At 46.2% G+C, this 27,231-nt stretch overlaps 1 protein-coding gene across 2 annotated transcripts in view; it reads right to left on the bottom strand.

Moving 5' to 3' along the window:
• DNAJC10 (DnaJ heat shock protein family (Hsp40) member C10) overlaps nt 1–21,166 on the bottom strand; it is a 50,376-nt gene extending 29,210 nt beyond the window's left edge. The window contains exons 1-4 of one of the 2 annotated variants that reach the window (XM_044303088.1): nt 21,066–21,166; nt 10,380–10,706; nt 6,805–6,967; nt 3,439–3,489 (exon numbers count right to left, since the gene is read on the bottom strand). In XM_044303088.1, coding sequence (XP_044159023.1) covers nt 3,439–3,489; nt 6,805–6,967; nt 10,380–10,574 — 409 coding nt within the window. In that variant the 5' untranslated portion in view covers nt 10,575–10,706; nt 21,066–21,166. Of the gene's footprint in view, nt 1–3,438; nt 3,490–6,804; nt 6,968–10,379; nt 10,707–21,045 lie in introns of both variants that reach the window. The other variant, XM_044303089.1, reaches the window with a different exon arrangement.
• Between the last annotated feature and the right edge of the window lie 6,065 nt (nt 21,167–27,231).

Genomic DNA, 27,231 nt, shown 5'->3' with positions numbered 1-27,231 from the left:
CAAAAAAAAGGGGGGAAAATGTGTGCGTGTGTAAGCAGTCTGCTATACTACTGCTAAAACGAGTAACTATAGCCATAACGTTAGATTTTTTTTATTTCATTATTTATTTTTAATACTTATTTATTCTTTTAAATGAAAAAGTGAATTAACCCCTTCGTGCCACACAGTGAGACCACTTCTGCTGGTCTTAGGCATACTTACTGTGACCACAGCTGTCCATTGACAGTGTGGCCATAGTGATTAGCACAGACACAGGGCGCCGGTGCTCTTATACATCGAGTTACAATTAAAAACTTACCGCCACGACCTATAAAGTCACGTGATGGTAAGCAAAAGGTTAAAGGCGAATTTTTCATGAAATGCGCACTTTTAGGGTACTTTCACACTTGCGGCAGGATGGATCCGACAGGCTGTTCACCATGTCGGATTCGTCCTGCGGCTATTTCGCCTTGCCGCCGCTCCGTCCCTATTGACTATAATGGGGACCGGGGCAGAGCTCCGGCGCAGCACGACGAAAGCCGCCGGACTAAAAAGTCGGACATGCAGTACTTTTTAGTCCGGCGGCTTTCGCCGTGCTGCGCCGGAGCTCTGCCCCGGTCCCCATGATAGTCAATGGGGACGGAGCGGCGGTCCGGCAAAATAGCCGCAGGATGGATCCGACATGGTGAACAGCCTGTCGGATCCGTCCTGCCGCAAGTGTGAAAGTACCTTAAGCTGTCTTAAGTCTCATGAGCACAACTGTATTTTTCATCCTGAACTTATCAGAATTTTTTGTGGATCCTATGGGGTCATGAGAAATCAGTATTTTTTGGGTGGCTCCGCATGACAATTAAGCAAATTTTTAAATGTGTCCTATTCTTGTTCAAATAGTCCTTGATGGGAGTGAGAAAAATGTGGAACGCACAAGGAAGGTAGTTTTGTGGATCCATTGTTTGCACTCCAAATGGCCGTGATCATTAAAGGGGTACTTCCACAGGTTAGGGGGGATAACAGATGAGTGGGGGTGCTACCTCTGGATCACAAGAACAGTGGTTTTGAACCATGCAGAGCCCCCAGGAATGGACTGTGTAGCTAGTCAAAAATGCGCGCTGCCACTCCATTCATTTCTATAGGAGTGCCAGAGATAGCCAAATACAGTGCTCGGATATATCTGGCACTCCCATAGAAATGAATGGAGTGGCAGAGCGTTTTTCTTACCAGTCGCTATGTCCATTTCAGGGGGACTCCATGGATAGGGGATAACTTGTTATACAGTATCTCACAAAAGTGAATACACCCTTCACATTTGTCAATATTTTATTCTATCTTTTCATGGGACAACACTGAAGATCTGACACTTTGATACAATGTAAAGAAGTCCGTGCACAACTTGTATAACAGTGTAAATTTGGTGTGCCCTCAAAATAACAAACACAGTCATTAATGTCTAAACCGCTGGCAACAAAAGTGAGTGAAAATGGCCAAAATCTGCCCACAGTGTCAATATTTTGTGTGGCCACCATTATTTTCCGGCACTGCCTTAACTCTCTTGGGCATGGAGTTCACTAGAGCTTCACAGGTTACCACTAGAACCCTCTTCCACTCCTTCATGATGACATCACAGAGCTGGTGGATGTTAGAGCCCTTGAGCTCCTCCATCTTCCAATCGAGGATGCCCCACAGCTATGTAGGGTTTAGGTCTGGAGACATGCTTGGCCAGTCCAGCACCTTTACCCTTAGTTTCTTTAGCAAGGCAGTGGTGGTCTTGGAGGTGTGTTTGGGGTCGTTATCATATTGGAATACTGCCCTACAGCCCAGTTTCTGAATGGAGGGGATCATGCTCTGCTTCAGTATGTCACAGTACATGATGGCATCCATGGTTCCCTCAACTAATTGTATTTCCCCACAGCCGGCAGCACTCATGCAATTGTGTTCTTGACTGTAGGCAAGACACAATTGTCTTTGTTCCCCTAACCTGGTTGCCGCCACACACGCTTGACACCATCTGAACCAAATAAGGTTATCTTGGTCTCATTAGACTACAGAACATGGTTCCAGTAATCTATGTTCTTAGTCTGCTTGTCTTCAGTAAACTGTTTGCAGGCTTTCTCGTGCATCATCTTCCTTCTGGGACAACAGCCATGCAGACCAATTTAATGCAGTGTGCGGCCTATGGTCTGAGCACTGACAGGCTGACCCCCCACCCCTTTAACCTCTGCAGCAATGCTGGCAGCACTCATACCTCTATTTTGAAAAGACAACCTCTGGCTATGATGCTGAGCACGTGCACACAACTTCTTTGGTCGACCATGGCGAGGCCTGTTCTAAGTGAAACCTGTCTTGTTAAACCTCTGTATAGTCTTGGGCACTGTGCTGCAGCTCAGTTTCTGGGTGTTGGCAATGTTCTTATAGCCTAAGCCATCTTTATGTAGAGCAACAATTTTTTTTATTTTTTTTAACACACCTGCCCCCCATTCACGCCTGAGACCTTGTAACACTAACAAGACACGAGGGACGTAAAATGGCTAATTGGGCACAATTTGGCCATTTTCACTTAGGGGTGTACTCACTTTTGTTGCCAGTGGTTTAGACAGTAATGGCTGTGTGTGAGTTATTTTGAGGGCACGCCCAATTTACACTGTTATACAAGCTGTGCACTGACTACTTTACATTGTATCAAAGTGTCAGATCTTTAGTGCTGTCCCATGAAAAGATATAATAAAATATTTTAAAAAATGTGAGGGGTGTACTCACTTTTGTGAGATACTGTAACACACCTTTAAGTCTAAATGTTGTAACATATTTAACCACTAGAGGGGGCTGCTGATGGGGTATTCAAATGAATGGGAGATGAGCTACCGCAACCCAGCATGGCCACTACAAAGTGGACAGAAGGGCTGCTTTCGGGTCGGTCCTCTGTTATTTTCGGCACCTGTTGAGAACAGCTGATTGGTGGGGATGCCAGGTTTTGGACCTACACCAATACAATATTGAGGACATATCCTAAAACTAGGCCATCAATATCTAAAATCTATACAAGTCCTTTAAGAGCCACCTCTCGGATCCCTAGATATCGGGAGAACAGTGGTATGGTGAACCTGTTTCACCGATTCCTGCGTACGTTACTACTCATACAGCATAGTGGAGATGTAGCCAAGTGTGTGCACAGTCCTCTGGATCAGGGTCTATCAAAGTTATAGAAATAGCCAATCAAGAAGCTCTCATGAACAATTCAGATTAGGAAATTCTTGATCACAGCTCATAAGGTCAAGTCGTTTTTTAAATGTTGAAACTTTATTGTCCTAGGCACTGGTGGGTTACCTATTCCAGGGCCACAGTGATAGGACCTCGACATACCAAAACATTTTAAAATTGGGATTTATTTTTTGTTTCCTATAAGTCTGAGTGACCACAGAAGCAAAAGCATAAAAATAGGTAGAAATACACTAAAATACTTACCAAATTCAGTTTTATCCAAAGTGTAAATTTGAGGGTCATCATCATAAATACCTTAAATCAAGAATAAGAAAATATATATATATTAGTTATAAGAAGCGTTCTTTATGTTTCCATCCATGGGTGGCTTGTGAAAGCTCGGACAGGTCTCATATGCTATCTATACCATCCGAACAACATAAAAGGGGAGATCCTGAAGTTCGGAAAAAAAAAGTTCAAACGATTTGGGTCCTACTGCAAAATGTATGAACTCGCCAGACTGCGACGGTCACAAGGATGCGTCACGGTCTTGCTGTGATTTATGACAAAAACAAGGTGGGACTAGGGTTCTGCGAAACTGGTTTGGATTGCTGTAGCCGAACCTGATGAGTTTAAAAACTTTGTTAAAAATATGGGCTCCGTCCTACTTTAAAATATATGTCCTCCACAGAGGCCTTTCCAAAGTTTCTGCAAATACCACAAGACTTACTTCGTCTCATCTCTGTCATGTGTCAGTTCGTTTATTCGCATAAACTCAGCTTTGTGCCTCATTAAAAGGTGTATTCCCATCTCAGACAAGGGGGCATATCGCTAGGATATGCTCCCATTGTCTAATAGGTGTGGGTCCCACCTCTGGTTTTTCCAGGGTCTGGCCACTGCCAAGCGCTCTCCCCATAGGATGAAATAAGAGCGCACCATGCTTGCGTGGCCACCGCTCCTATTCATTTCTATGGGGTCAACGGAAATAGCTGGCTCGGCTATTTTTGGCGACCCCACAGAAATGAATGGAGGGTGGCTACGCAAGGGCAGTGTGCCCTCCACAATCTTCAGGGGTCTGTTCTAAATGTAGGTGCAAGTCCCAGAGGTGGGACCCGCACCTATCAGACAATGGGGGCATATCCTAGTGATATGCCCCCATTGTCTGAGATGGGAATAACCCTTTAACGAAGCAGTTCAGCTTCGTATTTCGATACACTAATTTTCTCGAATAAATGGAGTGACACGTGATAGAGGTTAGACGAAGTAAGCCTTGCGATACTTGCAGAACTTTCGGAAAGACCTCAGCAGAGGACATACATTTTACAGTAGGACGGAGCCCATATTACTACCAAGTTTTTAAATGAATCAGGTTCGGATACAGCAATCTAAACCAGATTCGCTCAACCCTAGACGGGACAATCTGAAGTTAAAAACAGAAATAGGAAATGTGGCTTGGGTGAGAAGATAAACTGGCAACAAGTAGTAGCTGATTTACAACATACAGCATGGGTACATACTATACGACAGTACATACTATAAATCAGCTACTCCCTGTCTCCCCTTCTCAATCTGCCCTGCATTTCACAGCAGCTGGTAAGTTACTCACCTTGCCGGGGATACAGAAGAATGATTCACTGTCAGCGCTGGCCATGCTGATCAGCATCAATATAGGAGGGCAGAGCAAATACATATGCATAGTACAGATGTTAATTTCTACAAACATATAGGAGCAAGTAGGGAGGGAAAAAGAATTAACCCCAGCCGTCTTTACAGAGAGTGCTGTGCAGTGTAGACAGACATACCTTAGCAAAGCTCATTTAGAGAGTGCTGCTAAGGGTACTTTCACACTTGCGACAGAGTGATCCGTCAAAACGTATGCAAACTGATGGCATTTGTAAGACTGATCAGGATCCTGATCCGTCTTACAAATGCATTGAAATGCCGGATCAGTCTTTCCGGTGGTGAGATCCGGAAAAACGGATCAGGCATTTCGTTATTTTGAATACCGGATCCAGCACTAATACATTTCTATGAGAAAAAATCCTGTATCCGGCATTCAGGCAAGTGTTCAGTTTTTTTGGGCCGGAGATAAAAACTGTAGCATGCTGCGGTTTTAGCTCTGTCCTGATCAGTCAAAACGACTGAACTGAAGACATCCTGATGCAACCTGAACTGATTACTCTCCATTCAAAATTCATGGGGATAAAACTGATCAGTTATTTTCCGGTATTGAGCCCCTAGGATATAACACTAGTGTGAAGGGACATTAAATGTGCACGTTTTCTCATATAAATGTGCAAGTTTTCTAAATAAAATGTATTAGAAAAATGTTCCCCACACATTTAAAGAGGAAAAAAAAAAAAAAAAAAAAAAAAAAAAAAAAAAAGGCTCTTTAAAAGGGTGGTCAACATCATAGACAACTCCCTAACTATGAGAGGTGAGATGGTGATTAGCTGATCACTGTGGGTCTGGGTCTTGAGACCACGACCAGCAGCTGATCTTCTCAGAAGTTGGCTGTGCTCTGACTCAGGCGTCCAGAAGTGGTCATGATGGGACCCGCCCTGCAAGCTCTCTGGCTATGCAATACGTTTTGTAAAAAAACTGAACACATAACTTGTTTCCCCCAGGGACTGTTCACAGATTTCACCGAGATTCACTGTTAATGTCACACTAGATCCGACAGCATACTCACTTTGTAATAAACAATACGAGAAAGTAAGGCAGCGTGACAATGGGCGGCTTATTGAACCGTTGCAACAGGAGGTGAAATGAGCCACGGTGGCCTCCATCACTACATCCTGCTGTGCACAGGAGCATGACCACTCTTTAAACACTGCTAAAGTACGTGGACATTTGTTCTACTCTGTTACAAGTTAAAGCAACCCTCCAGTTCAAGAAAAAGTATGCCCATTAACTGGGGAATGAACAGAACACTTACCTGAAGACCTCCTCTTCAGCTGCAGTTTCCGGGCTCATCTTCTCACATCCAAGATGGCTGCACTGCTTCTCAGGACGCACACTGTGCATTTGGTGCTCCAAGATGTCGCCTGCTTGTCCAAGCTCTGACCTTAGTTTGGTCAGGGGCAGCAGAGAGCGTCTTAGACAGTATGCATCAGGTAGTCCGAGAACAGTGCCGACACCTTGGATGGCAGAAGAGGGCGGAAGTGAAAGATCAGCAGTTGAAAAGATGAAAACGAGGTCACCAGGTAAGTGTTCTGTCCGCTAACGAGTTAATGTTTTCTTCAAAGGGTCACTAACTTTAAAAAAAAAAAAAAAAACCTTTGGATATATCATAGAGACATATCAAAAGTTTAGAAGGGTGGGGGTCTTAGCGCTGACCTCTAGAGCGAGGAGAGAGACGCACTCGCATATCGCGCTCTCTTCTCGTTGCTGGTGACAGAATCGCATACAACCAGTCTCATGCAGCTGGAGAGAGCACAAGATGTGTGCGTTCTCTCTCCTCGTTCTAGAGATCTGTGGGGGTCTCAGCGCTCAGAACCTCACCCATCTAAACATTTGATACGCATCTCTGAGCAAAGTTAGTGACCCTTTAAATCAGAACTAATTAAGTAAACCAAGAAGAAGAAGAAAAAAAAAAGAGAGAGTGAGAAATAAATAGGAAATATATACCGAAGTCATATTGATAGAAGCTCCAGCTCTCGTAATGGCGTCCTTGGCTCTCATCCAGGCCCTTCTCCCCATATTTATCATACTTCTTTCGAAGTTCTTCATCTTTTAGAACCTCATATGCGCGGTTTATTTTTAAAAATTTGTCATGTGCACTCGGATCATTCTGGAAAGATTAGGATCAAGTCGTTAAACAATGAGCGATGACCATAATCAGCAACGGCTGAAAAACACTGGTAAGGGTCCTACCAGATGGGTAGACGTTGTTCCATTAACGAGCAGCAAGCGTCAATTTACCAATGTGGCGATGATTTCTCAAACTTAACGGCACCCAAATATATTAATGATTGAAGCCATAGAATCGGATCTCTCCTTTCTGGCATTCAGGAAAGATAATGATGGCCACATCGGTAGTCAACCAGCTCCACAGGTCCTCAATATCAGATCAGTGGGGGGCGGGGTGACTCCCAGCAATCTTGCAGATCAGCTGTTTGAAGGAGTTGAGGAGCTCAAGTGATCTCTTCGGTGATTACACGCAAGCCGTCTAACTTGTAGCAGGGGTGCAGTGTAACTACGGGCGCTTGACATGTTCACTTGAATGGGAGAGGAAGCTGTAATTACACTGTACCGCCATTACAAGGTAAACGTTGAAGAGGGCGCAGCTCTTGCACGAGCTCTGCAACCCCTTCAGACTTTGGTGCAATTAGTAACTGTGTAAGACATGTAGCTAGTGTTGAGCGAACTTGTGTTTAAAGTTCGGGTTATCGAAGAATCCCGTTATGGATTCCGCTACCACGGACTATAATGGAATTTAGAATCCATAACGGGATTCTTCGATAACCCAAAGCCAAACTTTAGACGCCGAACTTAAAACACAAGTTCACTTAACACTACATGTAGCCCTAAACTTACATTCATGCCGTACAGGTACATATTTTATCATTTGGGATGCCCTTAAAGGGAACCTGTCAGATTGAAATGGTGTCTGAGCTGCAGGCAGCACGTTCTAGAGCAGGAGGAGCTGCGCAGACTGGTATATAGTTTTATGGGGAAAATTTTGGGGATAACATGTCATTTATACTTTTAAATTCCTGCTCATTCTTGGCTTTTTAGTCCAGGAGGCGGAGCTATCCGTGATTGACATCTATCTCTGTATACACAGTCAGAGGAAACGCTGTCAATCATGGATAGCCCCGCCTCCTGGACTAAAAAGCCCAGAATGAGCAGGAATGTAAATGTATAAAGTTACAAGTTTTACTGAATCTTTTCCCACAAAACTATACGCCAATCTTCTTAGCGCCTCCTGCTCTAGCTCAGACACTAGGCTTAGCGTGACAGGTTCCCTTTAATAAGAACAATGTGTCACCACGAGTCAAATACAAGCACCAACATTTGCAGAAGGGTGTAACGTGTATTAGAGAGCCAGCTGATGACATCACCAGAAGCTTGGACGTAAAGAGGAGAAAGTGAACAATCTGGAATGAGATAACTGGAAAAGGAGTATGGACAGTGATATTTCCACGGCAAGAAGTGGTTTGTCCAAAGGCCAGCACTGCCTACTCATATACAAGAGCGTGTTCTCAATACATCCACATGCAGCGCAGCAGTAACAAGGCAGTGTTTAGTTCGGTGATAGCCTGCGTCTCACTGGTGAGCAGCACAGCCCTCTATTCAGATGGTAATTTGCACTGGATTCCAATGTCCTTTCCCAAACTGACGACTGCATAAAAGACTGGTTTGGTATCAGCTGCATCAAGCAAATATTTGGGGTCTAACACTACAAAGAAGCCATTTTTCAACTCAAACAGGACCCGTCACCACTCCTGACATGTCTGGTTTAAGGCTCCTTCACGCTTGCGGCAGGACGGATCCGGCAGGCTGGTCTCCCTGTCGGATCCGTCCTTCGGCTGTTTCGCCGAGCCGCCGGACCGCCGCTCCGTCCCCATTGACTATAATGGGGACGGGGGCTGAGCCCCGGCGCAGCACAGCGGTGCACGGCGAAAGCCGCCGGACTAAAAAGTCCTGCATGTCCGACTTTTTAGTTCGGTGGCTTTCGCCGTGCAGCGCCGGAGCTCAGCCCCCGTCCCCATTATAGTCAATGGGGACGGCGCGGCAGTCCGGCGAAAGAATGGATTTGACAAGGAGACCAGCCTGCCGGATCCGTCCTGCCGCAAGTGTGAAGGAGCCCTTAGTAACTACTTGTATCAAAAACAATTCTGGGGGATTTTTATATAGCTGTTCTCCATTGTTACTGCTAGAAGTTTATGAATGGATTGCCAGCATTCTGCAATAAAGGTCCAGCTGGGCGTTACCAAATGGGGGTGTGTCACTGCAAAGGCTAACCCCAGGCTGGGATCGCAGCACATCATGGATAACCCCTTTAACTGGAGATCAGATGAGAAAATACATATGCAGATAAATGGCGTTTACAAGGGTAGATATTACTTTCATCCCCTTCTTGACAACAGATGGGAATGCCATCATCAGGAAAGCCATATGCACTTAAAGGGGTTATCCAGGAAAGGATAATGATGACCTGTCCTCAGGTTAGGTCATCATCCTCATCACATCAGCGCTGGTCCCGGTCCGCGCACCCCCACCGATCAGCTGTTTCAGGGAGCCGCAACGCTCACCAGAGCTTCGGTGAGAACTGTGAACTCACAGCACATTACCAAGCACAGCGCCATACACTGTATAGTGGCACTGCTTGGTATTGCAGCTCAGCCCTATTCACTTCTATGGGACTGAACTGCAACTAGGCCATGTGACCGATGTACGGGGAGTCGGACCCCCGCCAATCCGATATTGATGACCTATCCTGAAGATAGGTCCTCAATAGTATTTCCAGGATAACTCCTTTAACTCTAAAACTAACTTTGGATTTGGTGTCTCTTTTTGTCCCGTTACTATTCTATACCCATGGGGAAAATTACTCACGACATTAGGCCATTTGAAACTTTGGCCAACTTGCACTTGGAAAATTACGGTCTCTTTAGGGTCTAAGAGCAAAAATGTGAGACAGTCCTTATTAAGGTGCTCTCCTGCTGAGAGTACGAGCAGAATATTGAAACCAGAGTGTGACCTCTGTATCTATGAAGCAGGATCTTTAAAAATAAACTTCTTATGGGGTTATCAGTCACTAAATCAGACCTCCAGACATGGTCAACCCGCGATATCAGTGGTAAGGGGAACAGAAGTTCTGGTCCAGGAGCCACACAGACCAAATATATCGGCCACATCTGGAGGTCTAATTTAGTCTCCGATAACCCCTTAAAACGTATCCCCTGATCAAGAGAATGGAGGTCCTGTGTCTCCCCATATGAACACAATAGCATGAGCGTTGCCGGTCCGTTCATCTTTAAGAGACTGCTGGAGATAGCTGAGCGTTGTGCATCTCGTCAGCAGTCCCATGGAGATGAACAGAAGGGCATCGCACATACTCGTCCATTGCTCCATTCATACAGGAGAGCACAGGACCCCCGTTCCGTGACTGATTGCAGTCTCAGCAGTCTAACCTCAGTGACCTTTTTAAAAACAAAACAAAAAAACATATTACGATGTGATAACGCTGCACTTACCTGGTTTTTGTCAGGATGTAATTTTAGTGCCAACTTCTTAAAAGCTTGCCTAATTTCTCTACTGCTGGACGCCCGGGATATGCCAAGTAAACCGTAGTAGTCCTCATCTGACCAGCACAGCACGATCAGAGAGAAGACAATAAACCATAGAGCCACGCTCCTCAGGTTACCAGTTCTTGCCGTCAGAGGATCCATCGTTCATGCAAATGGTGATAAATTAAAATACTAATTTGCCTGTGGTAGATTTCTCTTCTGCCTCTTAGTGATTTTCCATGGTGTCTTCTTCTTAGCACATTACGGCTGCCACCACCACCACAGTCCTCTGGGCTGCAAATCAAGAAGAATGCTCAGTTGCATGAACATTAGAAATATGCAGTCACACAACACTTACAACTTAGTAAAGATTGAAATGCGCCGCCCCCTCCTCCATTAGGAGACCTGGTTTTGTCACTTATGACAGAAAGGCCCGTTTGTGTTCCCATCCATATCTTAAGCAAGACCCTTGAGATATCCCCATTTGCCTGGTGGTTAACAATGGAATTCCTGTGCACTGGTTTTTGCTACCCAGTAAGCAAAAGTAATGGTCCCATAACAGCCGCATGACCTACCACCTGGTGAGAAGCATTGCACCACCGGCTGCACTCATTCAGCTGCAATGCTTCAGCGCTTGGCCAAATGTTGGTCTTGGGCTTTTCTAGGCCACTGTAACTTGAAACCAAACCCAAGATCCCACCTGCATGGGCATTTTACTGATAAAACACCCATACTACTGAATTGCACGTGGTTCCTCAAGACACCAGCTGAAGGTAGCCCCATTTCATTATTGTGGTATACCAGGTGCTATACAGTAGTGTTCCTCAACTCCAGTACTCAGGGCCCACCTGCCGATCATGATTTGACAGTATTCAACAGAATGAATACCTGTGGTAAATCCTGATGCACTGACACCAATTATATCCCCTGCTCAATACTAAGGGAATCCTGAAAACATGTCCGACAGGTGGGCCCCGAAGGCTGGAGTAGAGGAGCACTGTTATACAGGACCCTGAAGAAGCTCCTGTCCTCATCACAAAAAGCAATTACGGCTTCCAGCAGTTATTTATGACATTTGTTTAGGACTTCCTTCATCCATATCTGTTGTTATCTTCCTACTTGTCGTTAAGCTTCCGTTTTTCTAACTTTGGGTTAACACTATGGGGGCTTCAGAACTAATTATCAGTTTTTCATAAAGTTAAGGCCTCAAATTCCAATAATTTCAGCTTACAATGGTCGTCCCAAATGGGATTAATATTGTAACTTGAGGGAGCGCTCAGATAAAGATTCTTGTATCAGATTCCTGTTTCTTTGTGTACAGAGGACTATGACTTGGTGTAAAAAAAAGGAGACTAGAACCGCGTTATCTATAAAGTAAATATATCGCATCATCCCAGTGCTATTAATCCGTGAACCTGCATTATATTTGCTTACTACTGAATACACATCAGCTCAATGGACCGGAAACGTAGAGGGAACTTTTCAGGAGAGGAACAACGTGATACCATCAGCAGTATTACCTCACAGACAGACCAACACTTCTATGGAAAATGGCAGAAATGGTCTGAAAAGATCCTCTTCCAAACTTTGGCTTCCATAAAAGGAGATAAGGATTAAATATCGGCTTAAAGGGGTTGGCCCATCTCACACATTGGAGGCGTATTGCTAGGATATGCCACCAATGTCAGATAGTAGCAGGTCTCCCAGAGGTGGGACTAGCACCTCTCTCTTGAACAGGGCCCCCAAAGTGAAGTAGAGCGCACCTAACACGCGCAACGCATTCTACATTCACTGCTATGGGAGTTCCGAAAAGAGGCGAGCGAGCTCAGCTTTTTCCGGAACTCCCATAGAAATTACTAAACAAAGTGCCACCGCCTCACCATTCACCTCTGTGGGAGTCCAGAAAGTTCTGAGGTGATACATAAATGTAGAAGATACCTTTTGAAGGCCTTTTACACAGGCCAATGATTGGGCCTTCTATTGGGAACAAACTGTCATATAAACGCTTAGTCCCGATAATAGCCCTGTGTAAAAGTGCTGCCGATCACCTAACAAACAAGCAAATGCTGAAGTGTTGGCTGATCTGATTGTTTAGGCAGCACAAAGCATCATCATTTGTGGGCATCTCATTGCTCTCCATAAAGAATGATGTGCTGCCGACAAATAAAACTGTATGAGACAAACAATCACAACAACGATCATTCATTCCCATACATCACGCCGAACAGCTGTTTGAGAAGGCAGCGGTGCTGCAGTAGCGCCGCGGCCTTCTCACTGTTTACCACAGGCCCAGTGATGTCACGACTAGTATCACTGGCCTGGGCGGGGCTAAGCTCCGTTCCCTTGAATGGACCTTAGCCCCACCCACGCTAGTTGATACTAGTCGCGACGTCACTCGGCCAGCAGTAAACAGCGCGAAGACCGCGGCGCTACTGCAGCACCGCTGCCTTCTCAAACAGCTGATCAGTGGAGGTCCCAGGTGTCGGACTCCCGCCGATCAGATGATCTATCCAGAGGATAGATCATCAGTTTAACCACCTCCGGACCGCCTAACGCACATGTGCGTTCCGGAGGTGGCAGCGCTGCGCACAGTCACACATATACGCGTCATCACGCGAGACGCGAGATGACGCGAGTATGCGCCCGCGCAGTTCGCGCCGGCATTTCGTTCAGGACCATTTCGTCAGCAACCTGCCAGCCAATGATCGTGGCTGGCAGGTTGCTGATTTTTAAAAAAAGCCAATCACAGAGCCATATAGCAGATCATATTTGTAAATATGATCTGTTATATGGCTGCCTGCTCCTCTGCTGGTTCTTTTCGTCGGTTGGATCCAGCAGAGGAGCAGGCTACACAGTGAGTACACCAAACAGCACACTTTAGCCCCTGATCACCCCCCTGAACCCCAATTAACCCTTTGATCACCCCTTTCAATCACAAGTGAAAAGAAAAAAGTGATCAGTGCAAACTGTCACTTTTTTTTTCTCACTGTTATTGACCGTTAGGTTTTAGGTATAGTTTAGGTCCCTTGGTTAGGTAGTTAGCGATCAGTTAGCGCCCAGCCCACCGCACCGCAGTCCGTTATTCGCTGATTAGCGTATCGCTAATCAGCATTTGTACTTTTATAGTATCTGGAAGTGATCAAAACTGATCACGGTCAGATCTATAATAGTACTAGTGTCACTTTAGTTCGCCCTCCACCCAAAACGCAGTGTTTGCCCAATCAGGCCTGATCGGTCGCCCACACGTGCGTTCACCCACACCACCGCAGTGACAAAAAAAAAATTTTTTTTTGATCACTGCACATTCACTTTACACGCACTGCGGCGATAAAAAAAAATTTTTTGATATTTTTTATCAACCGCAGCGGCCTCCGGTACTTCGCTAGCCTCCCCTTTGTAAGACAGGCTTGCTTTTTTTTTTTCTTGGGTAGTCTCAGGGAATACCCCTAAATTTAGTTGCCCACATGTCTAACAGGGGGTATTCCTCTGAAGAGGCCTACAGGCTTCTGACCCAGTCGGATGAGGAGTGGGAACCCTCATCTGATGAATCCAGCGGGTCAGAATACGAACCTGCAGAAAGCAGTGGCTCTCTGACCCAAAGTTCGGACGAGGAGGCTGAGGTCCCTGATAGCACCAGGCGTACCCGGCCCCGTGTCGCTAGACCGCAGGTTGCGCAGGATCCGCTTCAAGAGCAGCAGAGTGGGGCTGGTGCTGTCGGATTACGTGGTGAGGCATACACCAGCAGCCCAGCCCTCCCTGGACCTAGTACCAGCACTGCCGTACAACCTGGTGAAGTAGCGAGCACCAGAAGGGCAGTTGAAGCTGGTACGGTGGCACGTGCAGTAGTGACCCCGTCGCAGCCACCGCAAAGACGTGCCCGTAGAGCCCCTAGAATCCCAGAGGTGCTGGCAAACCTTGATTGGCAGTCCCCAACTTCAGCCGCACCTTTAGTTTTCCCTTTCACTGCCCAGTCTGGAGTTCGGGTTGAGACAGCTCAGATCGGTTCGGCCCTGGGATTTTTTGAGCTGTTCTTGACTGCGGAGCTTTTAGACATAGTTGTGGCCGAAACAAACAGGTATGCCACACAATTTATCACCGCTAACCCGGGAAGCTTTTATGCCCAGCCTTTCCGGTGGAAACCAGTCCAAGTTTCCGAACTTAAAACTTTTCTGGGCCTCCTCCTCAACATGGGCCTGACAAAAAAGCATGAATTGCGGTCATATTGGTCCACGAACCAGATTCATCACATGCCCATGTTCTCTGCTGCCATGTCCAGGGCACGTTTTGAGGCCATCCTGCGGTTCCTGCACTTTAGTGACAACACCGCCTCCCGTCCCTGATACATTTTACCGGGCGCCTTGGCTTCAAACAATACATCCCAAGCAAGCGCGCCCGGTATGGGGTCAAATTGTATAAGCTCTGTGAAAGGGCCACAGGCTATACCCACAAATTTCGGGTCTATGAGGGAAAAGATCAGACCCTGGAGCCGGTCGGTTGCCCTGACTACCTGGGGAGCAGTGGGAAGACAGTTTGGGACTTGGTGTCACCCTTATTCGGCAAGGGGTACCATCTTTATGTGGACAATTTTTACACAAGTGTGGCCCTCTTTAGGCATTTGTTTCTAGAACGGATTGGCGCCTGTGGTACCGCGCAAACTAGTCGCGCGGGCTTCCCCCAACGGCTCGTTAGCACCCGTCTTGCAAGGGGGCAGAGGGCCGCACTGTGTAACGAAGAACTGCTCGCGGTGAAATGGAGAGACAAGCGTGACGTTTACATGCTCTCCTCCATTCACGCAGACACGACAATACAAATTGAGCGAGCAACCCGTGTCATTGAAAAGCCCCTCTCAGTCCACGACTATAACCTCCACATGGGAGGGGTCGACTTCAATGACCAGATGTTGTCTCCGTATTTAGTTTCCCGACGCACCAGACGCTGGTATAAGAAGGTGTCTGTATATTTAATTCAATTGGCTCTGTACAATAGTTTTGTTCTCTACAGTAAGGCTGGGAGAACTGGATCCTTCCTCAAATTTCAGGAAGAGATCATCGAGAACCTCCTGTATCCAGGAGGTTCCGTGGCCCCAACCACCAGTGTAGTTAGCCGTCTACACGAGCGACATTTCCCCAATGTCGTTCCTGGTACCTCAACCCAACCGTCACCCCGAAAAAGATGTCGTGTCTGTAGCAGGAGTGGAATAAGGCGTGACACCCGCTATTTCTGTCCTGACCACCCTGCCCTATGCTTTGGAGAGTGTTTCCGGAAGTACCACTCACAGGTACACTATTAGCATAGGGATCATCTCACCAGGATAGGCACACAGGGCTATTAGGGCCCATTCACTCACTGCTGCTGCAAACGTCTCCTTTCACATGGGACAAAGTGCATAACGCACTTCGCCACATCTTTGGGCGATTTGCGCTTTGCACATTGTCCCATGGGGAAGGAGAGGTTTGTTCTATAAAGGTAAAAAAACAAAAAAAAAAAAAAAACAGGTAAGCAAACAGGTTAATGTTTAGTTCCAAAAGTTAAAGTTACATGTTCTGTTACAAAGTTAATAAAATTATTGCGTTGTGGCCTGGTTTTTTCTTTTTTTTTGTTTTTTTACCTTCCAGGTGGACCAACCGATCGACCAGCTGCAGCACCGATGTGCATTCTGACAGAAGTCGGTGTATGCGGCGCTGCAAGACGGGATTTTCTCCTCTGCAGTGACAGATACGTTTGCCGAGGCATACGAGCTGAGGAGGAGGCGGCGTTCCTATGCTTTGGCAAGCACTTTGTATATATGTATGTATATATATATATATATATATATATATATATATATATATATATATATATATATATATATATATATATATATATAAAAAAATCCCGGCAATGATTTATTCATCCACATCGATTGATGTGAATGGAGAAATCTGGTTTGCCAGGGCATACGAGCTAAGTGGGTATGGATGTAGGGCGGAGCTCCTATGTCCTGGCAGACGCCTTTCCCCTCCATTTTTTTTTTGTTGGCAGAGATTTTTTCATCCACATTGATCGATGCGAATGAAGAAATCTGTGCCGTTCATTTTTTTCTTTCAGCCCAGAGGCTGAACGGAAAAAAAAATCTCATTACCTGTATGCTCAATATAAGGAGAATAGCAGAAACTCCTAATGCTGGCCATACATGTAATGATTGCGGAGACCCTCAAATGCCAGGGCAGTACAAACACCCCACAACTGACCCCATTTTGGAAAGAAGACACCCCAAGGTATTTGCTGAGGGGCATATTGAGTCCATGAAAGATTTAAATTTTTGTCCTAAGTTAGCGGAAAGTGAGACTTTGTGAGAAAAAAAAAAAAATAATCAATTTCCGCTAACTTATGCAAAAAAAATAAAAAATTCTATGAACTTGCCAGGCCCCTCATTGGATACCTTGGGGTGTCTTCTTTCCAAAGTGGGGTCACATGTGGGGTATTTATACTGCCCTGGCTTTTTAGGGGCCCTAAAGCGTGAGAAGAAGTCTGGGATCCAAATGTCTAAAAATGCCCTCCTAAAAGGAATTTGGGCCCCTTTGCGCATCTAGGCTGCAAAAAAGTGTCACACATCTGGTATCGCCGTACTCAGGAGAAGTTGGGGAATGTGTTTCGGGGTGTCATTTTACATATACCCATGCTGGGTGAGAAAAATATCTTGGTCAAATGCCAACTTTGTATAAAAAAATGGGAAAAGTTGTCTTTTGCCAAGATATTTCTCTCACCCAGAATGGGTATATGTAAAATGACCCCCCAAAACACATTCCCCAACTTCTCCTGAGTACGGCGATACCAGATGTGTGACACTTTTTTTATGCCAAGGTGGGCAAAGGGGCACATATTCCAAAGTGCACCTTTCGGATTTCACCGGTCATTTTTTACAGATTTTGATTGCAAAGTACTTCTCACACATATGGGCCCCTAAATTGCCAGGGCAGTATAACTACGCCACAAGTGACCCCATTTTGGAAAGAAGACACCCCAAGGTATTCCGTGAGGGGCATGGCGAGTTCCTAGAATTTTTTATTTTTTGTCGCAAGTTAGTGGAATATGAGACTTTGTAAGAAAAAAAGAGAAAAAAAAAAAAATCATCATTTTCCGCTAACTTGTGACAAAAAATAAAAAATACGAGGAACTCGCTATGCCCCTCACGGAATACCTTGGGGTGTCTTCTTTACAAAATGGGGTCACTTGTGGCGTAGTTATACTGCCCTGGCAATTTAGGGGCCCAAATGTGTGAGAAGAACCTTGCAATCAAAATGTGTAAAAAATGGCCTGCAAAATCTGAAAGGTGCACTTTGGAATATGTGCCCCTTTGCCCACCTTGGCAGCAAAAAAGTGTGACACATCTGGTATCGCCGTACTCAGGAGAAGTTGGGGAATGTGTTTTGGGGTGTCATTTTACATATACCCATGCTGGATGAGAGAAATATCTTGGCAAAAGACAACTTTTCCCATTTTTTTATACAAAGTTGGCATTTGACCAAGATATTTTTCTCACCCAGCATGGGTATATGTAAAATGACACCCCAAAACACATTCCCCAACTTCTCCTGAGTACGGCGATACCAGATGTGTGACACTTTTTTGCTGCCAAGGTGGGCAAAGGGGCACATATTCCAAAGTGCACCTTTTGGATTTCACCGGTCATTTTTTACACATTTTGATTGCAAAGTTCTTCTCACACATTTGGGCCCCTAAATTGCCAGGGCAGTATAACTACCCGACAAGTGACCCCATTTTGGAAAGAAGACACCCCAAGGTATTCCGTGAGGGGCATGGCGAGTTCCTAGAATTTTTTATTTTTTGTCGCAAGTTAGTGGAATATGAGACTTTGTAAGAAAAAATTAAAAAAATAAAATCATCATCATTTTCCGCTAACTTGTGACAAAAAATAAAAAGTTCTATGAACTCACTATGCCCATCAGCGAATACCTTAGGGTGTCTACTTTCCGAAATGGGGTCATTTGTGGGGGTTTTCTACTGTTTGGGCATTGTAGAACCTCAGGAATCATGACAGGTGCTCAGAAAGTCAGAGCTGCTTCAAAATGCGGAAATTCACATTTTTGTACCATAGTTTGTAAATGCTATAACTTTTACCCAAACCATTTTTTTTTTGCCCAAACATTTTTTTTTTATCAAAGACATGTAGAACAATAAATTTGGCGAAAAATTTATATATGGATGTCGTTTTTTTTGCAAAATTTTACAGCTGAAAGTGAAAAATGTCATTTTTTTGCAAAAAAATCGTTACATTTTGATTAATAACAAAAAAAGTAAAAATGCCAGCAGCAATGAAATACCACCAAATGAAAGCTCTATTAGTGAGAAGAAAAGGAGGTAAAATTCATTTGTATGGTAAGTTGCATGACCGAGCGATAAACGGTGAAAGGAGTGTAGTGCCGAAGTGTAAAAAGTGGCCTGGTCATGAAGGGGGTTTCACCTAGCGGGGCTGAAGTGGTTAAACAAACTGCAGAACCCTTTTAACGTTCATTCCCAATCGTTGACCGCACTACCGGCTGAGTAAAAGGGCCCTTAGTTTAGGGCTCTGCAGGGACCACACAATGGCCAGAATAAAATTTGTGGCTACTGTGACTGTAAGGACTTTCCTCAGGATGGGCCATCAGATTGGTGGGGGTCCGACTGTCGGCACCACCACCCTTCAGCAGTTTAAAAGGGTCTTCACCAGAATAGAGCAAAGATTAAATGTCCTTCACTGCTAGCACTAACGTGACGGCATGCAGGCAGGTGGACCAATGAAATCCATGAAGAGGGCGCAGTGCTCGGGGGAGGGGCCCGAGAGTCAGACCCCCACTAATCTAATATCGGTGGCCTATGCTGAGGCTGTCCTACAAGTGGAGCCCCCAATGTAACTGTGCCACTGAGTAGCTAAAAGCTAACTTATTTCCACTTATTGATAAAGCCAGGTTCACACATTGGGGGGAGATTTATCAAAACTGGTCTAAGGGAGAAACGGCTTAGTTGTCCATAGCAACCAATCAGATTCCTCCTTATATTTTCCAAAGGTGCTCTGAGAAATGAAAGGCAATATATGATTGGTCTCCCCCATTGTATACTTGTGGAATCAGCACCGAAGTACAGAGAGGAAAAAAAAAAAAAAAGGAGCACTTTGGACAGACTTAATACTGACTGTTAAAATTGATACGATACACCCTTGTGCCGGACACAATCCTTCTTACTGAGACTGTCCATCAACCAGATTATTTTTAAAATTATTATTTATTTATTAATTTAATAATATGTTTATGAAGTATTCACAGGACCGGTGGGACCACTACAACAAGACCCCCAAGTTCCCTGTAAGGGTACGATCAAATGTAACGACTCCGCTGCTGTATTTACACCCAGCGGTATCTCTGAAATCCGCCGCCGCCGCCTGAAATAGGCAATTTTTTTATATTTATTTTATTATTCTTTTTGCAGGAATCCCAGCAGATCTTCCGCTGCTTTTAACCACTGCAAAGGACGAAAGCCATGGATAAGGGCTCCTGCACACAACCGTAGTCTCAGGCTACTTTCACACTAGCGTTCGGGTGTCCGCTTGTGACCTCCGTTTGAAGGGGCTCACAAGCGGCCCCGAACGCATCCGTCCAGCCCTAATGCATTCTGAGTGGACGCGGATCCGCTCAGAATGCATCAGTCTGGCTCAGCAGGCGGACACCTGAACGCTGCTTGCAGCGTTCGGGTGTCCGCCTGGCCGTGCGGAGGCGTGCGGATCCGTCCAGACTTACAATGTAAGTCAATGGGGACGGATCCGTTTGAAGCTACTTTCACACTTAGAAATTTTTTAACAATATAATGCAGACGGATCCGTTCTGAACGCAAGTGTGAAAGTAGTCTCAGTCCGCACTTCATGCGGATCGGGCGCGGAGCCATTCATCTCAACGGGGCCGCAAAAGATGCATCTGCTTGTCTGTTCAGCAAAAATATAAGAACATGTCCTATTCTCGTCCATTTTGCAGACAAGGATGGGACATTTCTATGGAAGCTACTACAAGTGGCGGCACGCAGACCGCAAAACACTTACGGTCATGTGCATGAGAGCTAATACTGAGGCTGCGATCTGACGCGCTACTAAAGATTGCAGGGCGGCCATTTAACTGACCGGGCTTGCAGCGACTGCAGATTTATTTTGACGACTCCGGTGTCGCAGAAAATTGTGACCTGAACTGCAACTGCGTTTTTTTTTTTTCCCCTCGTTTCTGAAATCTCATCCACTTTGCTTCGGATTTCCAAAACGCTATTTAGTCGTTTATAATACTGAGCAATCAAAATTTTAATACACATCACAGCAAATTCCACAATGACAATAGAGAGCTTCACACTGACTCAATATCTGACGATTATATCGCAGCTACAAAATTATCGCTAAGTCCCAGCACAGCGCTCCTGTGGTAACCACTCCATCATCCTGATCTCTGCCAACTTTCAAGGTATACAATGAGCAGATCGCAATACACAGCTCACAAATAGTTAACAGTTTAAAGACCTAAAAATTAAAGGGAGTGTCCATGTAAAGGACAGTAAGTACAGTTGCGTGTCCTGACAAGGCTGCTGCTCCCCGGTACTCCCCCAGCATGAATACACATACCGCACAGACTGCTCTCCTACCTCCAGTCCTGAGCCGGCACCGCAGCGTGAGACGAGCCGGAAGCCGCCTGTACACATCAGGGTGACGCGCAGGGCTGTGACGCTGCACACGCTAGGCCCCGCCCACCTCCGTAATGCCGACGCCTCCGCCGCACAGGATTGTGGGACTCGGGCCGGCTCCTAGTCTTGGCGCGCACGGATTGGTCCGGGGACATTGTACAGTAGCGCGTCACTGGGGCCCCTCGTACTATCACTGGGGTGGGGTACGGCTCCTGCGGGGCCCTTACAGGAGCGGGACCCTCGTTTAGGTCCCAGCTCAGTATTCTGTATTACAGGATACCGCCCATTAAAGGGGTTCTCCAGGAATTAAGAAAATGAAAATACTTAAATATTACCTGTTAAGGAAATTATCCAGCTTTTCTGAAAGTGGATATAAAACTCATAAGATGTTTTTCATTTCTCAGTGTACGTGATAACGCAGTGTCAAACGGAAAACAGCGAGAAGATGACATAAACTAAAACCCTATAGGAGTTAGCCGTGTGTTAAAATATCGCTAGGATATGCCCCCATTGTCTGATAGGTGTGGGTCCCACCTCTGGTACCCGCACCTACAACGAGAATGGAGCGGAGAGAGCTGTGGCTGGAGGACCCTGGATTTCCCGAAATCACGCGTGGCCCCCGCTACCATTCATTTCTATGGGGCAGATGGAAATAGCTGTACAAGCGATGGAGGGTGGCTGCGCATGCGCAGTGTGCTCGTCGTTCATTTCCCTGCTCCGTTCTCATTGTAGGTGCGGGTCCCACAGGTGGGACTCGTCCCTATCAGACAATGGGGGCATAGCCTAGTGATAAAACTGAGCCGTAGGGCTCATGCACACGGCCGTATGTATTTTGCGTTACACAAAACACTGATCCGCAAAAAATTAGGATGACGTCCGTGTGCATACCGTATTTTGTGGAATGGAACAGCTGTCCCCTAATAGAACAGCACTATCCTTGTCCGTAATGAGGACAATAATAGGACATGTTCTATTTTTATATGGAAAGGGAATGGACGATTAGCAGCCCTGTTCAGTGGAGAGTCCCCTCACATTTGTAGCCACATAGTCCTTGTCCCGGAGCTCAGCCGGGGTTCTTACTCATTTCTATGGGCTGCAGAGTCCGCAGATTATTCCCTACTGCACAGATTGGAAGCGTTACAGCTCTGATCCATGATAAGGCAATGTTCACACCGGCTTTCTGCCCCAGATACCGTGCAGCATCCGTGCTGAAACCGCACCCCCCATTGTTTACAGTGGGAATCTATACCGCCGCTCATGCAGCTGTGGATTATTTACGTTATTTCCAGACAGCACCAAGAATGGACAGATTTCGTGCTGACACCACGGGAAACTGTGGCAGGAGCCTGCTTTTAGTTTAGCTCCATTCAATGGGGCTTAAAGGGCTATTCCGGTTGTTTAAAGTTATCCCCTATCCACATCGGTGGGTGTCCTCCGGAATTCCCATAGAAATGAATTGAGCGGCCGCAAGCATGCCTTACCGGCCGCTCCGTTCATTTCAGGGGGCGCGGGGCCCCCGTTCTCGTGATTCGTGGGGGTCCCAGCGGTAGGACACCCACCAGTCTAAGGCCTCTTTCACACAACCGTTTTTTTAAGGCCGCAATGCACAAACACAGTCCGTGGGGCAGCCGCAGTGGATCGCGGACCCATTCACTTTAATCCGCCCGTTCCACAAAAAGATAGGACATGTTCTATCTTTTTGCGGAACGGAAGTTCGGGACGAAACCCCACAGAAGGACTCTGTAGTGCTTCCGTAGGGTTCTCTTCCGTACCGCACCATTCGGCTTCTCCGGATTTGGAGTATCACTGGCGTCTAAAGTTGCACCAAGTTCTAGAACGGTTTGTAAAGCAAATGCACTAGAATAATCCACTTATGGAGCACGTAGACAAGCAGATCATTTCCGTTACAGTTTGAACGCTAATGACTTAGGTTGACAATAATCTTGTAGTGTGAAAGTCTGCAGCAGCTGAAAGATTGTTCAGCGCTTAGTTTTAGTTTTATTTGATAAATCTTGCATGCAAACATTTGCCACAAAGTTATCCAACCAATAGTACATAAGGCCGAAAAAAGACATTTGTCCATCCAGTTCGGCCTGTCATCCTGCAAGTTGATCCAGAGGACGGCAAAAAAAACCTGTGAGGTAGAAGCCAATTTCCCCCACTTTACGCTGGGTTCAGACCTGAGCGTTCGGAAACGAGCGCTCTGTATGCGCGATTGTACGGGCGTTTACAATCGCGCATACAGAGACAGGCGTGCACACATTGTCGCGCGTTCCCGAATATCTATGTGCCGGAACGCGCGACAAACGCCCAAAAAAAAGCTCAAGCACTTGTTTGAGCGTCGGGCGTTTTACAGCGCGATCGTACGCGCTGTAAAACGCCCAAGTGAGAACCATTCCCATAGGGAATCATTGGTTCTTGCCTGTTGTGTGTTTTACAGCGCGTAGGAACGCGCTGTAAAACGCTCAGGTGTGAACCCAGCCTTAGGGGAATAAAAAATTCCTTCCCGACTCCAATCAGGCAATCAGAATAACTCCCTGGATCAACGCCCCCTCTCTAGTAGCTATAGCCTGTAATATTATTACGTTCCAGTCCAGAAATACATCCAGGTGTAGTTGGTGTAAAGTTAGTCAAAAATGTTCAGCCTCGCACCAAATTGATCATCCAGCTTGAGTCGCTTTGAAAATTTTGTTGCAGACTTAGGCCTCCTGCACATGTTGCGGAATACGTGCGTTTTTTTCCCTGAGTGTTTTCAAACACTCATTAGCGATAATCTGCCAGAACATTGGGCAGTGTTCAGGGGCCTTTACAGTCTGTCTATAGTTACACTGTCTACACTTTAAACAGGATTAGTAAATCTGCCCAGTGTGCACTGTAGCTTAGATCCCTCGCAGGCCCAGCTTCCTTTATTTTTTGGCAGTAGAGATTCATTTCCTGCAGCTTACATAGAGAGCTGGCATAAGGAATTACTGAGCCACGCCTTTCTCCCAATGTGATCTATAATTAAGGGCTCATGCACACAAACGTTTTTTGCGTTCCGTGTACGGACCGTATTTTGATTCCGTATATGGTCCGTATACGGAACCATTCATTTCAATGGGTCCGCAAAAGATGCGGACAGCACTCTGTGTGCTGTCCGCATACGTTGCTCAGTTCCGTGACCCCGCAAAATCTTGTCCGTTTTGCGGACAAGAATACACATCTCTATAATCGACCTCCTGTTCCGTCCCGCAAATTGAAGAAGGCACACAGGCGGCATCCGTTTTTCTGCGGATCTGCAATTTGCGGACTGCAAAAAAAGGCACAGTCATGTGTATGAGTCCTAAGCCTCATGCAGATGTCCGTGGAACACAGTCCAGGAGATACCGGACTGGCATTGCAGGAGCGCACTGCGTCATTGGTTGCTATGACGCAGTGCGCTCCTGCAATGCCAGTCCAGTATCTCACGGACGTCTGCATGAGGCTTAAGGCCGAATGCACACGGCCGCGAGCGGTCCGTGGAACCGCGGCCTGGATTCCTGCTGAGAGCAGGAGCGCCAGGCGTCATTGGTTGCTATGACGCCGTACGCTCCCTGCTGCCGCCGCAATACAGTAATACACTGGTATGATCTATACCAGTGTACTACTGTACTGCGGCGGCAGCAGGGAACGCACGGTGTCATAGCAACCAATGACGCCGTGCGCTCCTGCTCTCAGCAGGAATCCAGGCCGCGGTTCCACGGACCGCCTGCGACTGTGAAAAACGGCCGTGTGCATTCGGCCTAAATCTGATTTTATCATCTGCAGCATGTTCTCAAGTCTGCACCTCTTGTCCTCACATAATTAGGGGTTTCTAAACCCAGTTATGTGTTTTAGGCCCCTTTCACACGGGCGAGAATTCCGTGCGGGTGCAATGCGTGAGGTGAACGCAGACCCATTAATTTCTATAGGGCCTGCATTGCGTGAAAAACGCAGAATATAGAACATGCGTGAAAGTGATGCGTGAAAATCACCGCTCATCTTAACAGCCCCATTGAAGTGAATGGGTCAAGATTCAGTGCGGGTGCAGTGCGCTCACTTCACGCATTGCGCCCGTGTGAAAGGGGCCTTAGTGTCAACCTTTTTTTTTGGGGAAGAATTTGCAACGAATATGCCATACGGAATATAGCGCAAACTCATGTACGTATTAGACCCCATTCACATTTGCTCAAATCAAAAGTAGAACATAAAAATAATAATAGAGAGATTTGTACCAAATGCCTGACCTTCTGCAGTTCTACTAAACTAAAGTTGAGTTCAATACCTGTTTGACCTGCTTTTCATTGGGCTGAACTATAGGTTGGAGCAGCTTCCTCCTCAGTCATTATGTTCAGAATAACAGGCTCCAGGTTTACATCCTGCAAGATTATGGGGATTTTTCCTTTCATGTAAGTGTTGTCTCAGGGGCGTACCTAGAGCATTTGGCACCCGGGGCGAACCCTTTGTTTGGCACCCCCCCCCCCCCCAAGAAAGTTAAGAAACCATGCACAAACTTTTTTCAATGTTTTCAATAATATTTTTACAAATTTTCGGATCCGCAAAACACATGTGGACATCTGAATGGAGCCTTACAGGGGGGTGATCAATGACAGAGGGGTGATCACCCATATAGACTCCCTGATCACCTCCGTCATTGATCACCCCCCTGTAAGGCTCCATTCAGACGTCCGCATGTGTTTTGCGGATCCGATCCATGTATCAGTGGATCCGTAAAAATCATACGGACGTCTGAATGGAGCCTTACAGGGGGGTGATCAATGACGGAGGTGATCAGGGAGTCTATATGGGTGATCACCCGCCTGTAAGGCTCCATTCAGACGTCCGTATGATTTTTACGGATACATGGATCGGATCCGCAAAAAACATACGGACGTCTGAATGGAGCCTTACAGGGGGGTGATCAATGACAGGGGGTGATCAGGGAGTGTATATGGGTGATCACCCCTCTGTCATTGATCACCCCCCTGTAAGGCTCCATTCAGACGTCCGCATGTGTTTTGCGGATCCGATCCATGTATCAGTGGATCCGTAAAAATCATACGGACGTCTGAATGGAGCCTTACAGGGGGGTGATCAATGACGGAGGTGATCAGGGAGTCTATATGGGTGATCACCCGCCTGTAAGGCTCCATTCAGACGTCCGTATGATTTTTACGGATCCATGGATACATGGATCGGATCCGCAAAACACATACGGACGTCTGAATGGAGCCTTACAGGGGGGTGATCAATGACAGGGGGTGATCAGGGAGTGTATATGGGTGATCACCCCTCTGTCATTGATCACCCCCCTGTAAGGCTCCATTCAGACATCCGCATGTGTTTTGCGGATCCGATCCATGTATCAGTGGATCCGTAAAAATCATACGGACCTCTGAATGGAGCCTTACAGGGGGGTGATCAGGGAGTCTAATGGGGTGATCAGGGGTGATCAGTGGTTCAAAAGGGGTTAATAAGTGACAGGGGGGGGTGTAGTGTAGTGGTGTTTTGTTGTACTTTACAGAGCTGCCTGAGTCCTCTGGTGGTCGATCCAAACAAAAGGGACCACCAGAGGACCAGGTAGCAGGTATATTAGACGCTGTTATCAAAACAGCGTCTAATATACCTGTTAGGGGTTAAAAAAAATCACATCTCCAGCCTGCCAGCGAGCGATCGCCGCTGGCAGGCTGGCGATCCACTCGCTTACCTTCCGTTGTAATTAAGGGGGGGTGTTATTAAGGGAGGGTGTGTAATTAAGGGGAGAAGAGAGGGTGTAATTAAGGGGGGGGGGTGCAGGATTTGTTCATTTTATTGATGGGGATTTGGATTTTTTTTCTTTTTGGTGCAGATGGAAAGTGATTTTTTATAAGGGGGTGCAGGCTGCACCCCCTTAAAAAAAATCACTTTCCATCTGCACCAAAAAGAAAAAAAATCCAAATCCCCATCAATAAAATGAACAAATCCTGCACCCCCCCCCCCTTAATTACACCCTCTCTTCTCCCCTTAATAACAAACCCCCCCTTAATTACACCCCCTCCCTCACCACCTTAATTACACGGTACACCCCGACCCCCCCCCCCCTTAATTACACAATTATTTACTTAACTTTTATTTTGATGATGCCCCCCGC

The sequence above is a fragment of the Bufo gargarizans genome, chromosome 8 (genome assembly GCF_014858855.1).
Source record: "Bufo gargarizans isolate SCDJY-AF-19 chromosome 8, ASM1485885v1, whole genome shotgun sequence".
NCBI lineage: Eukaryota > Metazoa > Chordata > Amphibia > Anura > Bufonidae > Bufo > Bufo gargarizans.
The sequence above is the reverse complement of the archived record's forward strand: the minus strand, read 5'-3'. Positions and strand labels throughout refer to the sequence as shown.